The 27,907-nt window shown below is 37.4% G+C and overlaps 3 protein-coding genes across 14 annotated transcripts; 2 read left to right on the top strand and 1 right to left on the bottom strand.

The window, feature by feature from the left end:
- The first annotated feature begins 92 nt into the window (after positions 1-92).
- Positions 93-17,800, top strand: Apoltp (Apolipoprotein lipid transfer particle). The gene is made up of 23 exons (XM_033336694.2): positions 93-273; positions 503-766; positions 1,064-1,108; positions 1,191-2,325; positions 2,722-3,085; positions 3,312-3,621; positions 3,697-4,199; positions 4,327-4,622; positions 4,743-5,250; positions 5,401-5,542; positions 5,606-5,779; positions 5,860-6,405; positions 6,639-7,566; positions 7,751-10,700; positions 10,952-11,301; positions 11,435-12,822; positions 12,936-13,120; positions 13,232-13,386; positions 13,586-14,757; positions 14,839-15,050; positions 15,166-16,194; positions 16,313-16,756; positions 16,840-17,800. Exons 2-23 carry the CDS (start codon positions 679-681, stop codon positions 16,921-16,923), a joined length of 13,008 nt encoding a protein of 4,335 aa, XP_033192585.2. The 5' UTR covers positions 93-273; positions 503-678; the 3' UTR covers positions 16,924-17,800.
- Positions 17,190-21,659, bottom strand: Tbc1d22 (TBC1 domain family member 22). 4 transcript variants are annotated; one of them, XM_033336730.2, is made up of 8 exons: positions 21,571-21,659; positions 20,614-20,787; positions 19,940-20,499; positions 19,736-19,866; positions 19,392-19,646; positions 19,051-19,300; positions 18,735-18,958; positions 17,190-18,631 (listed from the first exon to the last, which is right to left on the bottom strand). In XM_033336730.2, the coding sequence occupies exons 2-8, from the start codon at positions 20,694-20,696 to the stop codon at positions 18,491-18,493; spliced, it is 1,644 nt and encodes a 547-aa protein (XP_033192621.1). In that variant the 5' UTR covers positions 20,697-20,787; positions 21,571-21,659; the 3' UTR covers positions 17,190-18,490. The 4 variants fall into 4 exon arrangements, with proteins under 4 accessions (XP_033192621.1, XP_033192620.1, XP_076475749.1 ...); XM_033336729.2 differs by having other exon boundaries at positions 21,514-21,591; XM_076619634.1 differs by lacking the exon at positions 21,571-21,659 and adding an exon at positions 21,295-21,500.
- LOC117158126 (tetratricopeptide repeat protein 39B) lies at positions 21,562-27,558 on the top strand. 9 transcript variants are annotated; one of them, XM_076619627.1, is made up of 13 exons: positions 21,562-21,702; positions 23,463-23,561; positions 23,840-24,046; positions 24,135-24,204; positions 24,283-24,311; positions 24,383-24,563; positions 24,638-24,770; positions 25,219-25,351; positions 25,439-25,538; positions 25,606-25,671; positions 25,754-26,475; positions 26,558-26,791; positions 26,866-27,558. In XM_076619627.1, exons 4-13 carry the CDS (start codon positions 24,181-24,183, stop codon positions 26,966-26,968), a joined length of 1,725 nt encoding a protein of 574 aa, XP_076475742.1. In that variant the 5' UTR covers positions 21,562-21,702; positions 23,463-23,561; positions 23,840-24,046; positions 24,135-24,180; the 3' UTR covers positions 26,969-27,558. The 9 variants fall into 9 exon arrangements, with proteins under 9 accessions (XP_076475742.1, XP_033192618.2, XP_076475747.1 ...); XM_033336727.2 differs by having other exon boundaries at positions 23,463-23,583; XM_076619626.1 differs by lacking the exon at positions 21,562-21,702 and adding an exon at positions 22,696-22,931.
- Positions 27,559-27,907: the final 349 nt, after the last annotated feature.

The raw sequence follows: 27,907 nt of genomic DNA, 5'->3' as shown, positions 1-27,907 counted from the left end.
TCCAATAAGCACGAAAAGCAAGAAGACCTTTGATACTGATCCTCTCCCCCCTGAAAAGAGTAGCAGTGTCGTAGTTGATTCGATGTCGTTGGCCATTCGGTCAGCGAACATAGTCGGGGCAGGAAGCACTTACTTAACCGATCTATCGTGTACCCGTGCTTCCCATCAAGCGTGTACGACCGCGGCCTGCTTTGCACCCCAATCCTGTTCTTAGTGCGATCATTCCCCTCGATCAGTGATTTCTTAACGCAATCTTTGGATATCTTCGACACGGTACGAGCTACATTATATTCTTTCATGTAGTGTCTTAAATTTCCATCATTTCTCTATTCGCCGATCGAATCCTTTAAATCGTTTCGTGTACAAAGCAAAGTTCAAAAGGCGATGGACCAGTCAGAAAAAGAGGCAAGGAGAAAGAGAGGGGGAGGGAGGGAGAGAGAGAGAGTGAGAGAGAGAGAGAGAGAGAGAGAAGGAGAGAGGTAACGAGATCGAAATGTTGCAGGAGGGTTCGAGTATCTGATCGTGTTCCGGTCAGAGGTGTGCTAGTGCTAAACCGCGGGTCATCTCATTCAATTTAAAAGCTGCAAGAAGTCTATCCACGAGGAACGCAAGGGGATGAAGGAGCGAGCGTATAGATGAAATAAGCAGACATTCAGCCCTGTTATCGTAACCAGCAGTATGATTTGGAACAAGGAACGGTCGCGGGGACGCGCTACTATTTTTCTTCTCGTTGCGATCTGTTTCGTCCTCGGTACAGCGCAGCCAGGTAAATTCAAGTTTTTAGCAACCGAAAGATCAACCGACGATTTTCGATCCACGTAAGATCAAATTTGAACGGAATGAAATTCATTTATAGGATAGTTTATCGGTTTCGCGTCGATCTTTTTTCGTCGGCTGGTTATCGGTGCCGCTTATTGTTTGACGTTTCCTTCCAAGAATTTACGTCGAGTACTCGATTCGCGGGTATCGGTGGCCACCGTTATCAGTTCAGCGTGAAAAGCGTAGAACGTATTTCTAAGAATCACGAAACGGAGCGTATTTGATCACGAAACTTTCGTTACAGAATTCGTCAAAGATCCTACATTGTGCGGCCGAGCGAAATGCAAAGGTAATTGATACGATTTAGAAGCTGTTGTAGCCGTATAGCGAAAGGGAAGAGGCGGATAATTGATGTCGATCGATGTTTACAGTGACAGCGACGAAGAAATTCAAATACGAAGAGAACGTGTCATACTGGTACAGATATTCGGTAGACGTGAGCACGAATCTGGGCAATGTATCGTCTACGTCGTTTTCGATGCCGCCGTCATCGGATTTCCTTGCGAACGAGTCCACCTTACGTTTGGATGCGGATTTGGTGATTCGCTTCAACAATCCTTGCGAGGGAAGCTTGAAATTCCACAACGTGAGCCTAAGTCACGATCCTCGGAAATACAATCCAGAATTTCCCGACCGTGCCGGCTCGGAGTTCAAGAAGAACCTGGAACGTTTCGCGTTGAAGTTCGCCTACGACGATGGTCGGATAGACGAGCTATGTCCGGACAAACGCGACCCAGTCTGGGCCTTGAACTTGAAGAGAGGCGTGTTGTCTACGCTGCAAAACAGCATGCACAGATTTGACGTGGATTATCGCGCGGAAGAATTAGACGTGAATGGCATCTGCGAGACGAGTTATCGATTCCACGAGGCGAGACAGACCAGTCTGGTCGTGAAGAAAACGAAAAATTTGTCAAACTGCATGCACGGGCCAAAACATTTCTCTGTTATTCGTTCAAACGCTTACAAGAGTCCGCGATCGGGCGCTCACGGTCCTCGTCATCCTCTTCTCGAGTCCCGAAGCGATTGCGAGTTAACGATTGATCACAACGTCTACGAGAAGATCGTGTGCAACGAGTTTCACGTGCTGGTGCCGCTGTCGAGTGGCAGTACAGGCGCAAGAACCGAATCGACCACTACCCTTCGATTGATCAAAGAATTGAAAGACGATTATAGCTACGGCAACGAGTACGAACAAAGCGACAATTACGGGTCCGACCAAGAGGAGGACGAAGAGGAACAGGAAAAATATGAAAAGGACAGACACAGTCGCGCGAGAAGAACCAATTTGTTGTACGATTACTCGAAAACACCGAGGACCATTCACGGCGAGTTGAGGAGTGCCAGAGATTTGCTGAAGACAATGTGTAGACTAGGAGTGAGTACGGATGAGTTGCAGCAACGATTTCCCGAGACATTCACTGCGTTCATTCAGTCGGCGCGACTTCTCGATTATTCATCCTTGTCGCAATTATTCGTCAGGGCCCACGGTATTTGCAAAACTGGCAAGTGAGTAGCGTTGAATTTAAAAGGAAAGATTATACTTCCGAAAGACACCGATCGAGATGAAATTTGTTACGTATTATGGGGAGAAACTGTGAACCTGAAATATGAAATCTCAGTTTCGAAGATTCGTGCGTTCGAATGATGCAAATTCCTATACGTGAGGCATCGTTCCCTCGTGAGGCCATACGTGAAAGCAAAGCTGAACCAAGTCAAAAATTGTATGTCTGTGAATTTAAATTCCAGTTTGTTCCAATAGACTGTACTCGTGTTTCAAAGTTATCGTATCTTTCCACGATATCAAATTTCATTTCGATTGGTTACCGATCCCATTTGGAGTAATAAGGCACATAATCCAAGATTCCTCGGAATACACGAATTTATTTTTTATTAATTCCACAGAAAACACATTGTCGACTCGTTGCCATTCATTGGCAGTAACGCAGCCTTGAACGTAATGAAAGATCTGATAATAAAACGATACGTCAATCATTCGACGATCGACAAGTGGGTCATCGCGTTTGCTTTAGTTCCTCGGCCAAATCGAGATACGATCAGGGCTCTGTCACCCCTTCTTGATTTTCATCAACAAATTCCAGAGACCCAGTTCATTTTGAGCTACTCCACGACGATTTATGGCTTCTGTTCCACTCACGGCATAAGTTGTACCAATGTGGAACAGGTGACACGATTCCTTTCATACCTCGAGCAAAAGATCGAAAAGGGATGTGCACCTCGAACGCATTCACTTTCTACAACGAAAGAGGTACGTTAAATATTGAGGTATTTCGGTGAGTTATTTAACCCTTTAATCTTTGTAAAAATTACTAGAATACATTAGAATCTGTAAACTATCAATTTGGTTCTCAAGTGTTTCACTCGTTCAAAAATTTTAAGCTGGAACAACAATTTTTGATCGGCTGACCTATGAGCAGAAATTCGAAAGATGCTGCGAGGTGATTGGCTTACCTAATTCTTCCTTGCTTTTACAGACATTAGAGGCGTTAAAAGCGATCGGAAACATGGGCTTGGAAACCGAGAAGCTATCAAAACTATTGAAAGAATGCATAGATGACGTAGGAGGATTTTTATCCACGGAGGTTCGCGTAGCGAGTATCGACGCTCATCGTAGAATGCCGTCTTGCGAGAAAACGCGAGATCTCTACTTTCTGAACTACTACCGGAACTTTACCTTGGATACGGAATTACGTATCGCGTCTTATCTGCAAGTAATGCGTTGCCCCGATTACAACGTCGTTAAAACAATCAAGCACACGTTAAAATCGGAAGAAATTAACCAAGGTACTTGTTGAATTCTCTTCTATGATCTTCGCCTGAAATAGAATCGGATTTAATTTTTCGAAACTTCGTTCACAGTCGGGACCTTCGTTTGGAGCCACTTGACCAATCTCTATAATTCCGCTTCGCCGACCAGAATCGAAGTTCAAAGTCTTTTGACGGATCGCGACCTCGACGACAAGTTCAACAAAGACAGAAGAAAGTTCTCACGAAACTACGACGGATCCTTTTTCTCGGAGGAATATAATTTCGGTGGAAATTACCAAGGAAATTTAATTTTTTCTCCTAAATCGTATATACCTAGAACCGCTACGTTCAACTTGACCTTCGACCTGTTCGGCGAATCTGTGAACGTTTTTGAAATAACCACCAGACTCGAAGGCTTCGAATATTATGCGGAGAAGTTCTTTGGTCCTAATGGACCGTACAGTAACGAGAAAGTGTCGGGATTCTTCAAACATTTATTCAGAAACTTCAGAGCAGCTCCGGAGCAAGAGGAAGACTATTGGAAACGCGTGAAAAGGCTACCGAATGTTATCGAAAATAATTTCAACGAACCCAGAATCAGCTTTAGTTATAAGGTGAGATAGAGAACGTGACCAGTTAATGATCACGCATAGCGATGGATTCCTATAAATGTTATTTCGATGTTCGATATTCGTCTATTTGCGCGTTGTACGAAACGATGGTTTTTCGCTTCGTTTGCAGATCTTCGGAAGCGACTTGAAATATTCTATGTATAACAGCGATCGTGAAATTAGAGAAGCCTTAACGCGTATTAATCCATGGGAGAAGTTTAATGAAATTGCTTCTGGAAAGGAGATTCGCTACGAAAATGCAATAATGTTCTTGGATTCCACTTATGTGGCCCCGATGACATCGGGGCTACCTGTACGCTTGGATTTTGCTGGCTCCGCGGCTTGCAATTTCAAAATGTCAGGGTTATTGGACACCAAGAGGATTTCTAAGAAAGAGATCGAACTCATCAGTAATATTGCACCTAGGTATAATTAAATGCATCGTCTCTCTTCTCATCTTCCTTGTTTTATTTCTCTTGTTGCCTTTATTTTCTTCGGCATTATGAAATTATGATGTATGAAACTAATATCTATATGTGTGAACAGCATGAGCGCCGACTTGATCGGTAGCATGACCGTAGACGCCTTTTATAAGACTGCTGGAACTAAATTACGAACGAACGTGTACTCCTCCGGAGCAGTTCAAATTCATCTGGAGGTAAAAGGATTACAGTCGGTCAAATTGAGTTTGGGCCTGCCGAATAAACAAATGGAGGTATTTTCCGTTGGCACGGACATCCTTTTAACAAGAGGCAACGGCGCCGAATTAGTGGAAAAGCCACTAGGCATTTTAATCGCCGGCCAAAATAACAACGATCGAGCTTTAATACCAATCCCGAAAAATGTGATTAGCAACACGAGCTGCACTTGGGCCGCACTCGATAGATTGATTGGTTTAAAGATGTGCGTTAATTATCAGCTATCCAACGCAACGAAAGATCCGAACGCGCCTTACTTCGTTTTGAACGGACCCACGCTTTTCAAGATCTCTTTGATCAAAGCTGATCCGACCGCGAAGAACTACTTGCTGAAGTATACATGGGAGAAGACAATGGTATCGTCTCTTTTATTTTCGTTTTACAAAAACCGCTAAATTTACACGTACTTCGTATCTGTATAAGAATAAAAGATTTTACGATGATTTTGTAATTATGGGAGACGTAGCGTACATTAATATCCAGTATTTTCGTTTGTCTCGTTTTAGGAGAGAAATATTTTTAGAGTCGCATTCGATACACCTGGATCGTTGGTTAATAGAGAATTAAGCGCAATGGTAGCGTTCGATACGAAGACTCATAACGTAACGGTTTTATTAAAATCTGCTGGAAATTCTCTGGTGGCCGAAGGTGAGCTCGTACGTTAGCAAAGCTATGAGTAAACTTATCGACGATTAACTTCATTGCTTTCAGGTACTTACAAAAGCACGGAAAACGAGACATTCGTGGACATTGGTTTCGACATAAATGGTACCAAGCACTTGGACGCAAGCTTAGGTTACGCGATCAAAAGGTTTCCCTATGGATACACGTTCAACCCACAAATGTACTTAATCGTGAACAACGAACGGGTTGCGGCTCTTTCAGGTTTAACTCTATCGATTCGCCTATCATCAATTACTTGGTTTAATCCGATTTGTTTAACCAAAGCTTCGATTTTATTAAAGGTAAAATCCGAAACGTTTGGAAAAGCAATGTTTCTCAGTGCGATATAGACCTGACTTTCCAAACGAAAAGGGTATGGAGCAAATTCACGGGATACATCGTTCGAAGAAACGTGAGCTTGACCAGCGCCTTCCAATTGGAGTATCAGATACAAAAGATGCCCAAGAAGGAAAGTCTCATATTCGAGCTGTCAGCTTACAATCGTTCGTTGAAACCTGTAACGCACAAAACGGTCGATTTAAAGTTACAATCTAGCGCATATCCTCAATTGAACACGGAGATCAAAGGATCGTATAAACAAGCGCTCGGTCAGTTGGAGCTACGCGCGGAAGTGAATTCGAGTCCACATCTCAAGGACGATCGTCACAAGCTTACAGCGTTATTGAGCATCTTTTATTCGAAAATGTATTTTCAAAATCAAGATACGAAAGTAAACGCGGTGTTCGCCATAACAAAACCCATTCAGAACTTGGACATCAAAGTTGGAATTATTCACTATGCTATGGGACCGGAATCGAAGACGGACTTGTTGATAAGATACGCCCCAGGTTAGAATTAAACGCACAATGTCGGGAAAAAAACGCTCTAGAAAACAATGGTCAAATGAAATTTCTCATCCCTAGTCCCTGAAATCCTCCTCCGATCTTCTTCTAACGCAAAATTCAACTATTTCCAGTTGTGATTCTTTTGATATTGATTCAGCCTCGTATATAATAATTCAATTCCTGACGTAGAATAAAACCCTTACCACGTCTTCTCATCTCAATTTCTTTGTGTTTAGGAAAAGAGATTAACCTAATAGTGAACTTGATAATGCCTCGCGGCTTGGCGTTCATCATGGAGAGTCGCGTAAACTTGACGATTCCGAACTTTAATTCGATGCTGGTCTACGTACGAATCACAGAGAGAATGAAGCGAACGTACGACTTGGATCTTGCTGGAACTTGGTTCAGCGGGCACAACATAACAGCACGTGGCACCTACTCGGACAGATCCGTGGCGACCGTATTTAGTCACAGCTTGAAGCTGATATTGAAATCTCCAAGTTTCGTCAACGACTTCCTGGTGAATTGCAAGGTGTATCGAAATTACAGCGACGTTAGAATCGCTCTGCACGTAGAGCAGCTGAATCAGGATAGGTACGCTTTCATCTTAAATCACACGGTAGCATCACCGACAAACATTATATCGTACGTGGAAGGAAGATACAAAGGAAACGTGTATTCGGTGATGACAGAAGTTGACACGCAACGAGAGATTCGAATGCAGATACACTTGGACAAATGGCGAGACGTTCATTTAGCGTTTATTAGCATGAACGAGGAAAATGAAAAGAGATTCGGAGCGGAAGTGAAATGGGACGCAAATCGAGATCCTGCGTTGAAACTAGCGTTGTTTTTCTCGTTAGATTGTCAAAAGGCTCAATTGCCCGCACTTTCGAGCGCTGAGGAACAATTAACTGAACGAAATATTAGCACAATGGTCACTCTGACCTATCCTGGTCGTTTACTAGCCTGCTCCTGCCACGTGACCGCGCGGGGATACTACAATTACATCGTGGATGCTACGATCGATTGGAATCCAGAAGAAGCGATAAAATTGTTCATCGCGACGGAATATAACGTAAAACCGTTGATAAAATCGATCAGCCTGGACACTCGATTGCTCATGCCATTTGAAAATTGGAGGAAAACGGCCTTAGGCGTCAGGCAAGTAACGAAAATTCTTTCGGTTATCTTTGAATTATCTTAAAACAACGTCTATCCAGATAGAATAACGTGTCCTTTAACGAATCATTTCTCAAATATTTTATTTAAGTAATATATAAATCTAATACAAGAACGTATAAGTCAATTTGGCTCGATTAATTCGTTCGTTCGAATTGGGTTACAGGTACGAGCAGGAACAAAACAAGATAAAATTGAACGGTAATGTTCACTGGAAGGATTCGCAACGATTGATGGCGGAATTGGACGGCAGTACGGAAGAGCACGATAACGTTAAAGAATGGAGAGCCAACTGTGGAATAAGTAGCTCCATTCATGACATTTTGTCGACCACAGTCAATGTTACTCATAAGGTTATCGGTTGGGAAACCGCGAACACTCGTTTACTAGTTAAATATCACCCGGATAAGGTGATCAATGCTTGGAGTATTTGGCACTTGGACAAAAAGTCCGATGACGTTTTCAATCTAACTGGTAATCTGCATCTCGAGTCGCCGGTGACTCGCTACAAAGTGAGCGACATGAAATGTCAGCTGCAAGTGTTACCAAACTGGAAATTCTTAGGGGCGGCTAACTTGGATTTGGATGTAAAAACCTATACTGGCAAACTGATCGGCGATCTTCATCGTTTGAAGGAATCCATGGTGGAATTCAACGTTACCACTCCGTTAGAAAAGTTTTCTTTGGTTCGTGGAAGATTCGGTCTGTCGGAAAGCAATAGACACATCGTCGCGGAAGTGACCACTCCAGCTAGCGTTATCGGTTTCGAGATACTCTGTCAGTTCATCACGCCGATTTACAACTTCAACGTTCTACTGTCACTCGCGACGCCATTGGAAATACTTCAAAGGCTACTTTTGGTCGCTAAGTTGAACAATCGAGAGGCCGACTTCCGTGTTGGCTACAACCGTATACTCGCTGGCTTCCAGGGTATTTGGCATTATCGCAATATTACTGATTTTCATTACAGTTATGTACTGTTTACGCCTGTGGAAGGTTTCGAGGAGAACGGAATCGTTGCCAAGTTAATCGTAGCACGCGATAAGAACGAGTCTGTCGACATCGATACGGAATTCTCCATAAGGATGTCTGACAAAAAATACGCAGACGTGAAAATCGGTGTCAGAGCTAAAGCCGGTCCGAAACCTGCGCCGATTACTATACCGATTATTATCACGGGTAACCAGACGAACATCGATGAAGTGAAGAACGACGGTAGCAAGGAGTTGACAGAGAACGAGGACAACGTCGAGAAAGACGAGCTGGATCAGTTCGAGGATTACGAGGAGCAAAGTAGCCTTCATTGGCACGGTGAATTCGAAGTGTGTGTTATAATTATCGAACCTATCGTAGGAGAACTAGATATAGACAACGAAGGACCGACTTACAAGGTCGCCGCTGTTCTGGGCAGTTTCGACGACAAGAAAATCCTGTTGCACGATACATTTTGGATGGAGGATCTTTTCAATATGCGGAACAAATTGAACTTGGTCGTTCCGTTCGGTTTCGTCAATGAGATCGTCTGCTCGAATGCGTTTATCGTGGACCTAGAAAAACTCATCTACAGGATGGAAGCAACTGTGGAAGTTAAAAAGAATGTGACTTGGTACGAAACCGGAGTACTCGCTATTTACACCTATCGAAGCGAAAGCGAAGAGCAAGTGCTAGAGTTGAACATAAAAACTCCGATAGAGTCTCTGAAATTCATTAACATTAACAGCAGCCTGCGCGTCTCTGGCAGCCTTTACAGGCCTAAGTTCAGTGTTCGCGCACCGGACAGTACCATCGATGTGAACGGATTTCTGGAAACGAAAGAATCGTTGATGGACACGTTGATAGTTATCAAGGTCGATACACCATTGCTGAAGATACCGAAATCTACTATTACCGCGAAACGAGAATTTACCGTGGAAAAAAGGTACACGCAGATAAGTTGTAACGTTGCCGAACCTGCCGGACTTTCCTTCCTGTCGAGCTGGCACGCGACGAAAGATGAAATTAAAGCTTTCGTTCTCTTCAACTCTTGGATAGAATCGTTAAAGAACATCAAAGTTCACGTCTCGTATCATCCAAACACGACCGCGAACAACGGTACCGCGAATCTAGAAGTTTTAGCGAAACTACTCGACCGACAATACAAACTATTGGGCAACTATAGCGGTGACAGGATCGAGTCTGAGTTCTATACGCCTGCCTCGAACGGGAAACCGCATCTCCAGTTTCACGGCAACACGATGAAAGAAAGCGATTCTATACACAAATTGAACGGCCAGTTACGAAATCACATGACTTCAAAGGTGTCCACTGTTTTCGGTACCATCGAGCTGACGCAGAATGGCTCTTTGCACACTGTCGAGATAACGATCCAGCCAAAGGAAGCCCAAATCGGTCAAAACGACAGTTTACTTCTGAAACTGAAGAAGGAAAAGTATGGATTAAACATTGCGTTAATTGGTCACCCGATAAACGGATCTTTGGACGCGAATTTCGTTAACCCTTTGAACTGGGATGTGAGAGCGCGTGCAAATTTTGACAAAATATCGACCGTGGAAGGTCAGGTGCAATTTATCACGTTTATGAACGTTCAAGTGAACGGTAACACGACACTGTATGTTCATGCGGAAACACCATTACCGGATATTCGCAACGTCACCCTTACCGGAAGCATGCTGATGTCCAACAATAGCGGTGATATTCGGGCAAGTGGTTGGCTGAACGAGTACACTCGATATGCGATTCTTCAATGGAAGTTGATCTATATGGCAGACATGTTCGGAAGGGTTTTGATTGGATATGAAGGACCGACCGATCTTGACAACAGGCTTGTCGATACCCGGCTATTCTTCAAGAATCCTCGTCAAGCATTCAAAAACGTTGACGTAGGTTTCGATTTGGACGTGGATCGTGAAAAATGGAAATTTGCGGCGAACGCTACTGTTGGATTCCGCAACCATGAGAACATCGATGGAGTGTTTACCGTTAGACTACCACCTCCTGATAACGATGATCATCGTCTTCTTATTAGCTATCACGCCAACGGAGGCTTCAAGGATGTGTCTTACGTGATCGGGTACAACTGTCTGCGTGCGAAAACTAACTACGCTTCCGATGGCTCGGTTTGTCTTTCCACATTTTTTTATCTTGTATCCTTAAATATTTAGATTTTATTTCAATACTTTTACTGTCATTGCCTGTACACGTTATCGTCGAAAACCTAGACACCCGTTGCAGATCTCTTCATCGTTCCGAATCGACTAACTTTGCCTTGACATAATTTTTTCTAGCGGCAACACTACAAACATATTAACGAATACAAGACAAGCAAAACAGTCTGTAAAATGAAAAATTCATTTCGGTTTTACCACAGATACACATAGACGAGAAAGACATCAACGGACATCTTCGCGGTTCCTGGGGAATGCTACCAGTTCAATCCGTGAATAATCTCCTGAACATAAGCATCAACGAAGAGTTCAAACTGAAATACTCGCTATACAGTCCAAAGTTTCAGCAACAAGAAACGTTAGTTTTCTTGCTTGATTACGGCGCCACGCAAGGCTCCATAGGCGCTGAAATTTATTATCCAGCTAACACGCGATTAGCTTCGGCAAATGTATCGTACGAAAGTCTGGAGAACGTGAACGGAACCATCAACACCATCTTACCTATGGCGAATATCTCGTCGTTAGGATGTCAGTTCACAGTTCTCACTACTTTGTAAGTAAATCGCGTCATTTATGCGTTCACAGATCTATATCTTTGTCTTTACATATAGTGGGTCGTATTTCTTTTCAATTAAGTTACGTCGAAGGTACGTCTGGGTTAATACAACGAATGGTAACTGTTGCAGGCAACGAAACAAGAGATACGTGAAATTATACTGGCCACAAAACACTGCGGTCGTGGATTCGGATTACAATTACCGGAGCGAGAAATTGAATTCGGATCTGGAAGGAATTCTGCACGCTGAAGTTCCTCTGAATACACGTCACATCGGCCACTTGACTTACGGTTACAAGAAACGACCACAAATGACCAGCGGTTACTCCAAACTGACGTACAACGGTCAGGAAGTTCTTCACGGTCAATATAATTCGAAGAGCGAGTCGAGAGCTGGCTTCGAGAAAGATCACACTCAAATTACGATTGAGAACGCATACAAGCCGATAGGTATTCTTTACATAAACCAATTTGAGTACAGCGCAGGAAACGAAGGGACCAACTATCCGACTGTCGAATTTAAACAAGTTAATCTGTACCGATTGGATAACAAGACGGCGTTCAACGTAGTCGGCGAATCTAGGATTAAAACGTCGCACACAGGCCAGGATATCCATTTGAAGGCGATACATTTGAACAAGACTGTGCAATTGAAGACCGATTATCAAGTTTTACCAGGCGAATTCGAGCAAACCAGCTGGCTCAGTTTGGGCGACGACGTTTGGGTTTCTTACAGTATCAACATTTTGAACAAAACTACCGAGGAAGTGGATAATCAATTCTTAGTTCTGAACGTCTCTTATCCTCGTAGAAATTTCAGCCTCGACGGCTCTTACTGGATCAGCAGCGAAGAGTTGAGGTCTGCGGTGAAACTCGCTTGGGATCAAAAAACGACGAAACCTAGAACCATAGGAGCATTGTTTAACTGGACGAAACTTTCTTCGGAGGATAAAGCTGGCATGCATCACCGAGCAACCTTCGCTTTGATCCATCCGAGTTTCCTGAGACAAGCCGCTCTGATAGGCGAAGTAAAACATAGCAATCCCAGAGACTCCATGAATATTCTTCTCGTCGCTAATTACTCTATCGATCCGAACAAGTGGTTAGAGTTTTCAGCGTCGTTTAGAAATGAAAGTGAGCCACCGATTTCTAAAAAATATTCTTACCAAATAGTGGGTAAGCATCCAAGTACGAAATTCGATCTAGGCGCCGAAGGATTCGTATACGAACAGAATAGCAGGCTGTTCGGAATGGCGAACAACGGACATTACAAACGTGGATTCATAACTCGAGATACTGGAAAACTAAATGCGCGATTGGATCTCATTCGCAACGAGATATTTTACCAGCGAGAGTATAACGATGCGATCAAGTTTTTAAACGCTCGGTATTATCCGTTTGACCGTAAATACGTTTTGAACGGTAGTATAATAAATACACCGAATCTAAATGCTACTGGTTACTTCTTTCTCGATCCGACTGAAAAATTGACGTGGATGATGGTCAACTACACTCCAGGTTAGCGCACGAGCTAAAAAGAGAAACATTGTTTCAATAATTATTTGGATTTAAATCTTGCTTCTTTCTAATGTGAACTTATTTTAATGAATTTAATGAAAATTCTTTAACAGATGCCGTGGAGAGTTTACGAATGTATGGTAGAATTCCTGACGCACGGAATGCTGTATTCGATATTTGGAGAACTTACGATGAAGATTTTACCGTGTCAGACATCTCTTTCTACTTAAAGCTCAATCATTCCCGACTGATTACCTCCACCCTGCGCTGGAGACCCGAGCTCAAGGCCGATATTATTGTACGCAACCATTTCTCACACTATCCTTTCTCATTCAAATTTCACTTGAAAATAGACAAGTTTTCGAAGAAGACGAAGAAAGAAAATAAATATATGTGCTCTTAATTTTAGGCTCTTTTGAAAAATACGGCAATGGATGCATACGATGGTATAAACAACGATATATATTATTGGAAACAATATATTAAAATCGAAACCGTGAACGTAATTTCGGATGTTTGGGATGACGCTCAATTGGATCTTCGAGAATTTATCGATGACTGGAAGTGAGTAACTTTCATCGTTTTACTGTTTAGTATCAATAGACTGCAGATATCTATGTAAATTTATATTTGTATAAATTACCACTAAAATGGCAAAATCTATTTTATGTACATTATCGCTCAGAAGAATCTTTCTAGTATTTGACGATTCAAACGATAGCCACAATAGTCATAGTCATGCCATCGCTTGTTTATGTTATAGCAATCTGAAGGAAGTTCAGACAGATCTAGAAGAGTTGAAGAACTATTTAAATGATTCTTACAACGCAAACGATTTTTACATTAAAGATATCGTTCTTTACGGAGGATATATAATAGATGAGCTGTCGTTACGAAGTCACATAGAATCCCTGCCAAATATCCTGAACGAAATATGGGAAATAATGGGCGAATCTGGGGAAGCGATCAGGAACTCGTTACTCTGGATCATTGAAACGATAAAGAGCGCGTTAAACAAAATCCCCGAGATCACTGCAGCGATTCTAAGGGGTGACATGATTTCTCAAGTGGCAAGCACAATCGATCAGCTGCTCGAAAAATACGACAAGTTTATGAAAGATCTTCACGTGTCGTTCATCAAGTACATAGGAAATCTTTGGGGACAGATTTCTCAGTCGATCTCGCAGCAATGGAATCGATTTTTACTGCTTATAGAGCCGATGTTCATTCGTTTCATTCACTATTTGGAAACTGTGGTCTGGAAGACGAGCAAAGAATTCCTCGACTTCCTCTACGATCGAAGAAACGACCTCATTTCTTCTCCTTATTTCGATCATTTCTCCAATTTCACTCAAGATATCGACAAGTTTTACCGAGACATCAAGGGCAACGATATCATCACCAACATTCAGAAATACTCGAGTTTGATAATACAATTCTTGAAAGATAGATACTTCACCTTCGTACCATTTGGAAAAGAATTGAAGGACGTGATCGACGAGATCGTGAACGAGCTAAAGGAATTACAAAAATTGCCGTCTATACGTTACGCTTTAGAGAAGATGCAACAAGTGTACGATAAGGTGTGCTATGCTTACGATTACTTCGAGATACAAGCGAAAATAGAAAGTGCCATACGATTAATTCACTTGAAATTAATCGATATAAGTCAGACAGCTCTCCAGGCTGAAAGTAGATACCGGGTAGCCAAAACGAAATTCATCTTCGATCCTAGACAGGGCTTGATGTGTTTGGAGCAAAAGCTTCCCATGTCTTGGCACTCGTTCAATCAAACGCCAGAATTTCACGAGATACCTGAAATCAGAGCCATTTCTGACGCAAGTTCCTACTTCGCGTCCTCAGACGTGACTTTCTGGAGTTTATATCGGTACAGACCGTACATGGATCCGTCTAATTGGCTTCCACCGTTCAGAGGTAATCACATGATCGAGTCTCTTGTGTCTCTTTCATTCTGTTAATTTCGCGGCGATCTAATTTCAATCGATCTAATTTCAGCACAAGCAATGATCGTTGGTTTGCAAGACTTTATTACCTTCGATGGAAGACACATAGAGTTCATCGGTTCTTGTACGTACCTGTTAGCACGCGATTTCGTGCATGACACCTTTGCCATCCTCCTTGAGTATCAGCAACAATCCAATCGAGTTACGCACAAGATTATCGTGTTACTTGGAAAGGATACTCTCGAACTCAACTTCTTCAACGATGTTAGTAACCATAACAATAATAATAATAAGAACAATAACAATAATTAGCGATATGCTCAAATTTCTTTCCCTTGTGAAATAGCATTCGATTAATGATACATTTACCTTTGCGCAGAGTATCAAACTCATCTCCGGACAATCGTCGAGTACAGCAAATAATCTCGCGCTTCCGATCGAACTCGAGAATGGAACGACGTATGTCTATCAGGCAGAAAGCGTGGTTACCGTGGAGCGCAAGCAAAATCAGTTCCGACTCGAATGCAATTTGAAATTCAATCTGTGTACATTAGAATTATCCGGTTGGTATCACGGCAAAACCGCCGGTATTCTCGGAACGATGAACTACGAGCCAATGGACGATACGATCGCATCGAATGGTATCGTAACGAAAAACGTGAGGGTATTTGCCGAAAGTTGGTCGATCGAACAAGAAACCGAAGATAAGTGCCCGACAAATAATTCCGATCCAAGAACAAAATCAAAAGCGGATTCGGTGGTCATAGAATTCTGTAATGATTTGTTCGTGAACAAAAGTTCGGAATTCCTTAGCTGCTTCCACGTAATAGAGCCGGAAGAATACTCAAAAATATGTACTGCGAGCGAGAGCAGATCGGAAGCCTGCACCGTGGCGTTATCCTACATGCAGATTTGTATGTTCCATGACACGTATCTCAGAATACCGGACGTATGTAGTAGTTGCAGTATGATAGACGGTAGTCAAGTTGCGGAAGGCCAGTTCATTAAATTAGAAGGTGATCGAGTACCAGGCTCGACCGACGTAGTGTTCATCGTCGAGGGGAAAGAATGTAACCACGGTGTGAAAGAAAATCGTAGCATCGAACAGTTAGTCACTCAATTGAACAAGGAGCTCAACGATCAAGGTCTGACGGATAATCGATGGTCTCTGGTTACCTTTGGAGCGGACGGAGTGTTTGATCATCCGAGAAGCGTCGTCTTCGATGGACAAATCTTTACTAAAAACGTGGCGCGATTTGTCGATTACTTCGATCACGTGCCGATCGGCGATGGAAGCGGCGATATTTTCGCAGCAATCGCGTTTGCCTCGAAACTCGTGTTCAGAACCGGCGTATCAAAAACTTTCATCCTAATGCCATGCTCGCATTGCGAGCCGGAAAATCAGACGGTAAGTGATTCGACGATATTCTTCTGAATGGCACCTGTGCTTTTCAGAACTACAATTCGATTCGAATCGTTCGATCAATCGGTTTCCTTAATTTTCTCAAACAAATTTCCTCTCTTAGCTTGACTACGCAGTGGTACATGAAGTATTATTGGAACACGATATTACGCTTCACATATTGATGGATGGTGATTTCGAATTCGAAAAAGAGAGACTGAATAAGATCTTCTATGGTTTGGACGCGACGAAATCGTATACGAAAAAAGATTCCAGAACGTTGATCGGTGATATCGACCTACGAAGACAAGTGAAACTTTCAAAAAGTGCGTTAGGTTATTGCACGCCTTTGTCTCTGGAAATTAATGGAACAATATTTAGCGGTAACAAATTACGTTTCGATAAGCTGACTTCGATCAAAAAATTCGCCAGTGTTTTCTCTAAGAGGGTAGCTTTAACGGCGCAACCTAATCCTTGCCAAAACTGCGAATGCACCGCTGATAATAATGGCGTCACACGTATGGAATGTATACCTTGCATCTATCCAACTCTGGTTTCTGTTGATTACGTAAGTTTCTTCTTGTCATTTTCATCTGTATTTCTGTTGTTATATTAACATAAGAATATAATGATGTTTCTTTTTTTTTACAGGAAACGTTTAATTTGAACGATTCTTTGGCATCTATACAGTCACTGAACATCGATTATGATCAAATCGATATCGATGACAGCTGAAGAAGCACTAAATGGGCACACGCGTCCCTCCTTTTTCTTACTTATTTTGTAGGTATTGTTAATTTCGCTCGAACGAAAAACTTTTACCAATGTATATGCCATACATTTTTCGACAATGAGTATTCAAGACGTATTCTGAACTTAAGAATATCATAATGATACCATACGTTTAGTAAATAATTTCATGTATTTATAAAGTAATATTCAGTCCGATTTTTACTTCGAGATACTTTGAAAGGAATATTATATTTATATAGATACATAAGTAAGAAAGAGACAGTCTCGTTTATTAATCGACGACGCAACACGCTTTATGTGTACAAGTTTTCGATCAAAAAATTGGAATCGAAGAATCAAAAAACATTACGCTATTTTAAATTTAATCAACAAAGAACATAACAACATCGAGTAAATAATAATAATACGTGCCATATGTTAAGAGTACAATTCATCTTATGAAATACGCATTTTTTATATCTTTTTCCTTTTTATACAATTTTCGATTAGTCTTTCTCGACATGCAAATTATCAGGCAAGTATTTTTCGATACTTTTACGTTCTATTAAACTCTTGTGTGTATATAAACGCAATGTCATTCGTTCGAAAGTCAATTGAATCACTGACCAAGGACAAAATATCATACATTCTAATTGTTTTGTAAGATGTTCATAGATAACTAAGAATAACGTACAGATTATTTAAAGATAGGAGCTCTCTCTGTAATATTTGTATTATGGCAATGCATAAACATGGCAAAGATTTGCATCGAAATCTCTTGACACGAGATTCTAAATTCCGAACAATAGCCTGTTCTCTTTTTAAGGGTATTCTGAAGTAAGAAAAACTGACAGAAATGGAAATAAATACTATCATAATACATGTGCTACTTTTTTTACGTGTTTTGTATATTGTAAATTACATATACTAACTTGTTTAAATGAAATCGGTCATAAACTGAAAATTTATACGAGTAGAAGAAAACTTGTAATCGCTACGTAAAATAGCAGTCATATAATTGCAACTGGTTTATAAAATCTTTTGCTTATTTGTTACCGATGTATGTAATAATTTTAAATATATTATACACATGTAACACGAACCATGAGTGGCGGTTGATCCGCATTACATCTTCATATTTCAGGATGCATCTAAATATATTTTTCACAAATTGAGAAATGGCGAGCAAACTTATTGTTCATAGATTATCGTCCAGTAACTCTACAAATAATTGCTACAATATTATTAGTAATAATGATAGAATAATAATAATAATAATAATGATAATAATAAAATATATCATATAATATAGTAATAAAATTTGTAAAGACTTTGAGTCTTTGAAAAACATAACGAAAACAGAGCTTCCTTTTTGAACTACAAAAGCGACTTAAAATTAATAACTTGAATCAGTTAGAAAACAATTGAAACTGGTCCTGAGAGTCATCGATATATTATATAATATAGGTGATGACTATAAAAACAGGCGTATCAATTTAGCACAAAATCATTTGTGTCAATGTTCGTGGCCGCAATTCTCATATCGTTATCTAAACACATTAGAAAGTGGTCACCTGGTATCGTGAGCTTGCAAGTGATTGGGAGCATCTGCGAATGTGAATTTTAATTTGTATGCTTCTGCTACTAATATTCCTATTTCTGAATCTGTCCAATTTTGAGTAGGCAGGTTTTGTAGCATTAACATTAGCCCCTAAACAGTAATAATAAACTATCTCCATCTTTCTTTACTTAATAACTGAAAGAAAGCTTTACATCGAATTATAGTTTGCATTAGTGCTATGGTCTGAACTTACTTGAAAATCAGGCTGCAATAAAAGATTACGTCTCCAACGAAGAAGAAACGCGGCGCATACATAAAGTTGAAACGAAGCAAATCGATCAGATTCTGCTAAATAAGTGTCCCATAGACGAATGGTACAATGTAGAGGGATTTCTCTTGTTAATAGATTATTCATCCATCGGAAAGAAAACTGTAAATAATCCACGCCATGTTGGTGTAGATGCTGATGCAAAGGTACTAAAGGAATGAATTACATCTGTAATTATCCAAAAACAAGGTACAATGGAAAGAAAGAAAAACAGAATGTTCCAAACGACTGATTTACAAACCATCAATTCTTTGTATCAATTCTTTCAACTGATTTACTTTGTGCTGAATGCCTAATTGAGCAAAGATATAATTATCTTGAATACCATCGAGAAACTTGGACAAACACCAAAAGCTATCTGCTTCTATAATATCTCGTTGTTCTTTTTGTAATGATGCAACATCATAATTTTCTAAATCTTGCCACGCTGACACAGGCACTGCTTCTTGTAAGAACACGAGAAAGAAAGGTGTCACTAGATCATTCATTCCCTAAAAACAAAGAAAATTGCAAGAAAAAGAAATGAAAATAAAAACAATTTGAAAATGACAATTAAAGGTAGAACAACGGACGTAAACATACTTGAACGTAACCAGAGGCGGGATGTCGAATCGCCCAAATATAGAGTATTCTTTCAAAGATGAATTGCACTGTTGTTTGTTGAAACAACGAAATAAGCGGTGACATTCTTGGAATGTCAATGTGTATTTGACGATATGTATCTTGGAATCCTTCATCTCTTTCAGTATCGTAATACTGTTTCACTAAATTCCAATAATCCAATCGTTTTCGTTCTAATACGTGTTGCCTTCGTTCCAAATTAGCTGGTAAATACTCCTGGATGACAAAAAACAAAATTAAAAATTTTTTACGAAATTTTATCATTATGCATAAAACATATGACACAGTTTACCTTTATTACTTACAGACAATAACCTCCATGTAACAGAACGCAGTCTTGCAGGTATACCCGACCACGACAACTGCCTCAGTTCGTCTAAGTTTAATACAGAAGCTTCCAGAAGGGACTGAAATTTATCTACTTTACTTTCCCCATCTACAATTATTAACAAATCAAAACTAAGGATACATTAAAGATAAATGGATGTAAAAAATTGTTCCATAAGCACCTTGTTCTTTAGAAGGTACAAAAAATTTAGTAGGCGCGGTTGTTTGTCTTAGCGGTTGCGGTCTGCCTGGAAATTGAGTTGGTTTATGTTGCGGGGAAGCGCCGTACTTTACACCCACATCTTCTGTGGAATGTTGACTGTTATTCACTTGAGAATGCATAGACAAATTAGCATTTCGCAAATGCAACGGTTGCACGGCTAATCTTTGGAGAGCTTCCGCCCGTTTTTCCTCCGGAATAATTTCTTGAACGCGATGCGTAGATTTTACATTTGTCCCTGAATCTATGCATGCTTTTCCTGACCTATGACTATTAATGACACTGATAGCAGCAGACTGGCTAACTCGTTTTGATATTTTTACATCTGAGACTGTGCAAAACTCATCATCTCCCGAATCCCAAGCATCATCTACACTCTCTTGAAAATCTTGAAATGATGTAGAGCCTCCACTGCTTCCTGATATAACTCCACCACTTGTAGATATTATATTAACTGAACTGCCAGACATCAGTGTAGTACTACCTATTTTACCAAGCTTACCATCTTGTTTGGGACTTGGTCTTTTATTATGCATGTAAAATATAAAAAACTATATTATTCTCAATAATCAATACTAAAGATTAATTGTAACTTTATTTTGACCATTATTAGAAGCATAATATTATTATACATACCTGCCTGGAACAGCACGAGTATTTTTTTTCCAAAAAGATTGATACGTTTGGTAGGCTTCGCCTTGGTGACTCTGATTTTCCATAATTATTAGAAATTATGTTAACTAGCACCTGTCACCTTTCCCAAATAATTAAAAAAATGGTACAAAGTCCTCATACCCTTAGAAAAGTTTACTGAAACAAATTTTGATGATAGTGTTTGTTATTATTATTGTTACACTGTCTTACACAGTCTTATTACAGTCTTTGGGTTATTGTCATTGTTATGCTAAATATACAAAATTACAAAGGTCATATCAGTTCATATACAAGCGCCAAAAATAACAGACATTAGTGAACTTATGTAATTGTTATTTTTTTCTAATTCATGTTACTTTATATTATATAAATTTTAATACATAAGTTTATCCAACTTATTGTTCATCTTATGATAAATATATCAATAGTTAAGAATAATATACAGCTATTTTGTATAGGATAAAAAGAAACATTTATTTGGTATATATATAAAAATTATATTAAAAATTATAAGTTATAATAACAAACTATCTCTAAAAGATATAGAAAAACAAAAATATTGTAACATCAAATCTTCACATTATTTTTAATTATGAACAGGTTAGGTTACACTGTACAAATATTTTGATCACAGCGAGTGACTAGGAAGAATGGAGATAATACCATTATATCTAAAAATATTTATGCAATAGCGTAGTTACGTCAAGAATGAACAAACTAAAAAGGCATTTAACATTAAGTAAGGTTTAAAGTATGGGACACTGTGCGTATAAGGCGAATTAGTTTTGATTTCTTGTTTTAGTGCACTCAACATTTCAATCAAGATGTTAAAACAAGTGCACTATAAACTATATAACATTAGATGACTTTTTAAAAATTTACCAAATGTACAAGAAATAAGATATGATACAAAATTTTGTTTGATGCATGTACACTCACTGCTTTTGACGTATGACACGTCTTTGCTGGTGCTGCCATCAAAGAAATGGCTAAATTAAATTTTGCATAGGTATATCAGCATATGTACAATACTATTCGTTCCACTACATCACCTTTTTACATACCATATACGTAAGTACAATATTCTTTTCTTGTTAAAACTATACTAGTAATTTTAAAACCTCTTTTCTGAAAAAATATCCTTCTCTTGATATCAATTAAACTAACACGAAACTTATAAATAAAAACATTAATGTTATAAAGCACAATAGTGTTATGAAAAATGGTTTTTAATAATAGCAAACAATAAATAAATGTAAAACAGTAACAGTTTCTCGACTAAATGAAATTTCGCGGTAGAGAAAGCAGTCTGCTAGGAAATCAGCGATTCTCAATATTTAGAAAAGTTTAGTGTACATCAATACATATATCAACTTTCTTTATATACAAACTTTAAACATTTGGTTTTATAAAACATAAAACTTTAAAATCTCATTTGAAAGTAAAATCTATATAGAATCATTTGTATATGTCCTTATAAAATAAATGTGTCACATAAAAGTGTTGATGTAATATTTATTATTTTCTATTTTATGAACCTACGAATTAGAAGAAATGTTTTAATTGAAAATATTTCTTTAAATTGTGTATACCATTCTAGTACTTTATATTGTTATTTCTTAGTCTTGAGAAGGATTAGATATGTGATAGATTACATAAATATTAATATACATGTATAATTAAGGTATAGAATTTCATAGATTCGAAATCTAGAAAGATTACACGTGACTATCAGTGACTCTTGAAATTTTTAATAATTAAATTTGTCACCTTTATAAAAATACAATTGATTATTTTTTATGAAGAACAAGCATTAAACAAAATTGTCATCGTGCTGATCATATGTTGATGATCTCGAAAGAAGTTCTTAACAAATCTTTCTTTTAAAAGCTGTGATTTCGATGTTACATATATATATATATATATATATATATATATATATATATATATATATATATATATATATATATATATGTATATCGAGCACCATTATACTGTGTAGAGTTAGTGTCACGTGTACAATTGCATCGTATGTGATCTGACCGATACCAACATAATCAGTGTTCTGTCAGTCAGTCGCGTATGTTTTACACCGTTATGTTTGTAGCTGCGTGTTACAAGAATTCTTGCAAATCTTGAACAAAAATGTAAAAACGTCTACTTATAATCTTTTACATTGTAACATATACACATATTAGAATCTGATTATATTAACTTAGAAATGTTATTAAATAAGTATTAGTTTCCTTATTTTCCTTGTGAATCGGATCAGCTACGTTTTGACATTTTATGGATTCATGGTAAGCTACGTTGAAATGTTTACATATAGTAATTTATATTATTGTTAGAAGTTATAGATTATAAAAAGATCAGATTTTGTTAATTTATAGGCATTGATTAATTGTAATGTATTCAATCTATCGATTGCCATGATTTCATCGTGAATTTATATGAGCGATCTAGGTCTATCGGTACCATCGCGGTAATTCAGTTATACTACTTTCTTTGTAACATTCTACTTTAGATCGCTTCCGGGTTCATGTATCGTAGTTGCCAGTTTATTTTATAGAACAGAAAGAATTCTAGTAATAAGGTTGCGATTGAGGTTTTTACACTTTTAATAACAGTTATGACTACAATATGTATTATGTTTATTTAATATGATAATATCTTCTTCACTTTAAAATATTTTAAATTCAAATTAAATACATATATAAATTTACATATAGTTCGCACATATCAAAAAAGATCAGTAAATTGGTTTTTGTTTCTATACGTACATGTATATATTGTCTATATGTATATTTACTATCTATAATTTTCATTTCTAGCATTATCACTCTACTATCACCTTCCACCTGGATATATCTGAAGAAAGTATCTTTTCTGCAAAACTAGGAATATAATAACAAGAACATTCCATGATAAAAGTATATATCTATATCATTCACGGTAAACATTTGACACTGTTCTTTAAAAATTAAGTTGTTTTTATTAATACAATCTTTAAAGAAATGATAATGTTGCTCTGAAAAATATATTTTATCTTATCATCAATGTATCTTTTCTATCAATATATGTTAATCTATAAACCTGTTTGATATTTGTATGATTATCATAATCAATTTTATATATCAAAATACATAGATAAATTATAAAAGTAAGGATATGTTATAGTAAGAAATTGCTTTTATTTTTTTTGTTGTAGTTTATTTTTAATAGTTATATTTACAAATTACAAAATGTAATTTTTATGATGGAACTAGAGAAATAACGACCTAAAATTAAAGATAAAAGCACAATTGAGAAATCTGTCTTAAGGAATATATCTTTCATCTCTAATAATTAACATATCTGGTGCATAAAAGGATCATCTTACAAAATATAAGATCTCTATGCTGTATATTTATTGAATGTGAGACTATTTTATTTTTATACAAATCTCACATATAAATTGAGTGTCAATAAATTAAATAGTAATATACAATATTTTATCTCTTTAGCATATTAATTCAAATATTATCAAATATATTCAAACATTAATTCAAAATGTCAGACATCGAAGAAGATGAGGTATGTATGCATAAGTAAGGTTGTTTCATTAATAGTGATAGCAGTATCTTATTTAAATTTTCATTCTCATGATTTTAGTTTCAAGATGCTCAAGAATCTTTACCACAGTGAGTATTTTATTGATATACCTGTATATATGTACATTATATGTTTTAAATTAATTATATTTTGTTTCAAGGCCTAGTTCTATGGATTTGGATACAGCAATAATGGAGGCAAAAAAAGCGATACACTATTTTTTTAATAATGATTTTGAAGAAGCAAGAAAGATTATGGAGCCCTGGGCAGGCAGTAGCATGTATCATTCTTTAGGAACAAGTATATTTGCATTCCTCGAGGCTATTCTTACATCTGAACAAGTATTAAACCACAGTAAATTGTGATATTCGGAAAATATGTCTTTCAATAATACATTGTAATGTGTATTGCTTAGAAATGCATTGAAAAGGCGGTTGGAGCTGTAAAACAATGCATGACTGTGTGCTTGAAACAACGTAAACATGTTACACTAACACAAAATATTGGCAAAATGGTGAAGAAGACTAACTACGATGCTTATACAATTGGTAATGTATACACTTATACCAGATTGATCTGTACCATCATGTCTTATCAAGCTAGTCATATTATTTTGTCTATAATGCATTGTCAACACAAAATCTCCTGGAAAGCATGTAATACTTTATATGTAAGTCGGTTTTCAAATTAACAGATACCGTTTCACTACCAGTAACTTGTACTAATTTAAACATTTAAATCTCCTCTTTGTAGCAAAATTATGCAATATTGTCAGGACATTTTGTTATATTTGTTATATACATATATATCAATCTGGATAATTCAATAGTCATAGTTCATTATCTAATGCGAAGTATTTTGATGTACGAATTTATTTACTAACAAACAAGTTTTCCATTTTTAATAATTAAATTACCCACATATTATAACATGTTGTGGCACTGATATTACTAAATCATTAAGCATGCAAGGAATGATATCGAATTACTATTGCAGAGGAAGTGCATGCGGAACTCTGTTATGCCGAGTCACTTTTTTTAAAATCGATGCTCACGTTTGTGGAGGACGAGACTTTGGTCAGCTTTGTTAAAGCTGGATTGAAAATTCGTACCTGCTTTCTGTCGTATAAGTAAACGAATCATAGTGTGAATTATCTATGTAGATGTTATGTCGATTAAAAAATAGTATATTACTTATGTACATTATTTTTTTTCAGAGAATGTTTATCAATTTTAAATAATCGTAAATGGGAAAATAATGCTCATAAGATACATTTTGAGAGCGGTGTCCGCACTGGTATTGGTGCATTTAATTTGGTATGTGGTATTAACAATATTTACTATACAAAATAAATTGCAATAACTATTTTTGAGAATTTTTTAGATGATTTCCCTGTTGCCAGCGAAAATTATCAAACTGTTAGAATTCATTGGATTTTCGGGTGATAAGGTACTAAAATATCTTTTACTATAAAAAATCTTTGTATAAATCTTTCCATCTTATGACGACAACATATTATTTTCATCAATAGGAATATGGTTTGTCGGAATTAGAAGCGGGATACGGAGAAAGAAGAGGATTAAGGCACGTGTTGTGCGCGATGTTTCTTTTGTCTTACAATTTAATAATATCATTTGTTCTGAGTCATACAGACGGTGATCTATACTGGTGTGAAAAAGTTTTGGAAGAAGAACTGAGTCTTTATCCAAACGGTATATGGTTTTTGTTTTTTAAAGGCAGACTAGAACTAACGAGAGGAAATTTTGAGAAATCTTTAGAATGGTATACAAAATCTTGGAAAAGTCAAGATCTATGGCCTCACTTTCATCATATTTGTTTCTGGGAATTAATGTGGGCACATTGTTCGCTGCAGCAATGGGATGAAGCTGCAACGTTTGCAGATGCTTTAGCCAAAGAATCACATTGGTCACGTACAATTTATTTGTATCAAAGAGCTGCGATACTTATGATGCGGAAACCACCGGTACAAAGCGAAGAGAAGCAAATGATAGATACTCTAATGATGCAAGCGTCTACCTTTAAACAACGTATTGCAGGGAAGTCATTACCAATGGAAAAATTTATAGTAAAAAAAACTGAACGGTACTTTGCTCAAAAAAAAAACCTGGTCCTTCCTATATTTGAACTTATGTATGTGTGGAATTTGTTTCGCATAGTAGGCAAACGACAAGATTTGACGCTAAACATGTTTAAAGTAATCGAAGAAGCTGAAAAGGAACTTGCGAAAGCTTCGTAAGTCTTCCGGTCGATTTCATTCCTAATCTAATTCAGAATATTTATCTGGTAATATACAAAAATTCCAAATATTTTACAGGAAAACAGAATATCACACGGATAATGAAGCACTTTTATTGCTTCTAAAGGGTGCTTGCTTACGACAAATGAAACATCCTTTGTTAGCTGAAAATTGTTTAAAACGCGTTCTCGAGTTGGACAAATCGATCAAAGAGGATACCTATTTACTTCCTTATGCAACAGTAGAATTAGCTTTGCTAGCACAAGATCAAGGAAATATTCAACTCGCTATTGGATATTTAGAGGACGTCAAGTAATTTCTATATGATTCATTTTAGACATTCACATAACATTTGTTATTCAGTTGTTAACTCTTATTCGTTGCAGAAAAACATTCGCTGGATATCTGTTGGAATCCAGATTACAGTTTAGGATCCATTCCGATTTAATGAAATTGACTGGAAGGAAGGCCGAAGATATTTTAGTATAATAGTACCTGAAAGATAAGTTTTCTGCGAAAAAGAATTCATTACTACCAATAGCATCACACTATTGCAGATTCGGGCACTATTAATTTTTTGTTAAAGTTTTATTTTTATGTAATAAGTTATTAATGATCTTTAATGCTCATTTTGGAAGTAATAATTTCTAGAATTCCTGTCTAATATTATCGATTTTTTTTCTATTGTATAGTATATTTACATTGTGTATATTTTTTGCTGGTTTTTACATATCAACGAGTATCTTTAATGATATTGATTAAAAGGTACCATCTTTGACGATGATATTTATTAAGTATCTAGTGCATATATCATTCATTGAATTCATTGAAAAGATCTAGAGAAAGATTTAAAGATTGAATGATTTTTTTAAATTTGTTATTTTAATTGTAAAAGATATTAGCGAATTTGTATCGATAGTATAATGCGACAGTTTAATTGGTGGGAATAGAAATCACTATTGTTTATATGTATATGTTCTCCATTACATATGTTGTATTTGCAGTGTTTAATAAATTGTAAATCAAACAGAATATAAGAAGGGGGTGAAATGGAAATAAAAGTAATTTATTGCTGATTAGACTTGTTACAAAAATGATTGACTTATAATTCTGCCTTTTGCATTATTTTATTTAACATATTTTTCCTGGTTGTCGTATAATAATTTTAATATGATAGATAACAGATTATGTTGTAAAAAACTATGAAAGGGTCCAAGAATATTGGTAAGTATTACTGAGTATCAAGAGAATAGAATAAGATACCAAGAGAGTAAGAGGTATTCGAAACTTTTGAAAATTCGTGGAGATGATGTCATTTTTTAGAAAATCCGAGAGCAAAAAATTTACCATACGAACAAGAAACTTCTCGGTCGGTTTTGCAGTTTCAGATTACGAGAACATGATAAAGGAAGAAATTACACACTTCCA

This window comes from Bombus vancouverensis, chromosome 6, assembly GCF_051014615.1.
Source record: "Bombus vancouverensis nearcticus chromosome 6, iyBomVanc1_principal, whole genome shotgun sequence".
Lineage (NCBI taxonomy): Eukaryota > Metazoa > Arthropoda > Insecta > Hymenoptera > Apidae > Bombus > Bombus vancouverensis.
This window is presented reverse-complemented; position numbering and strand designations above follow the sequence as displayed.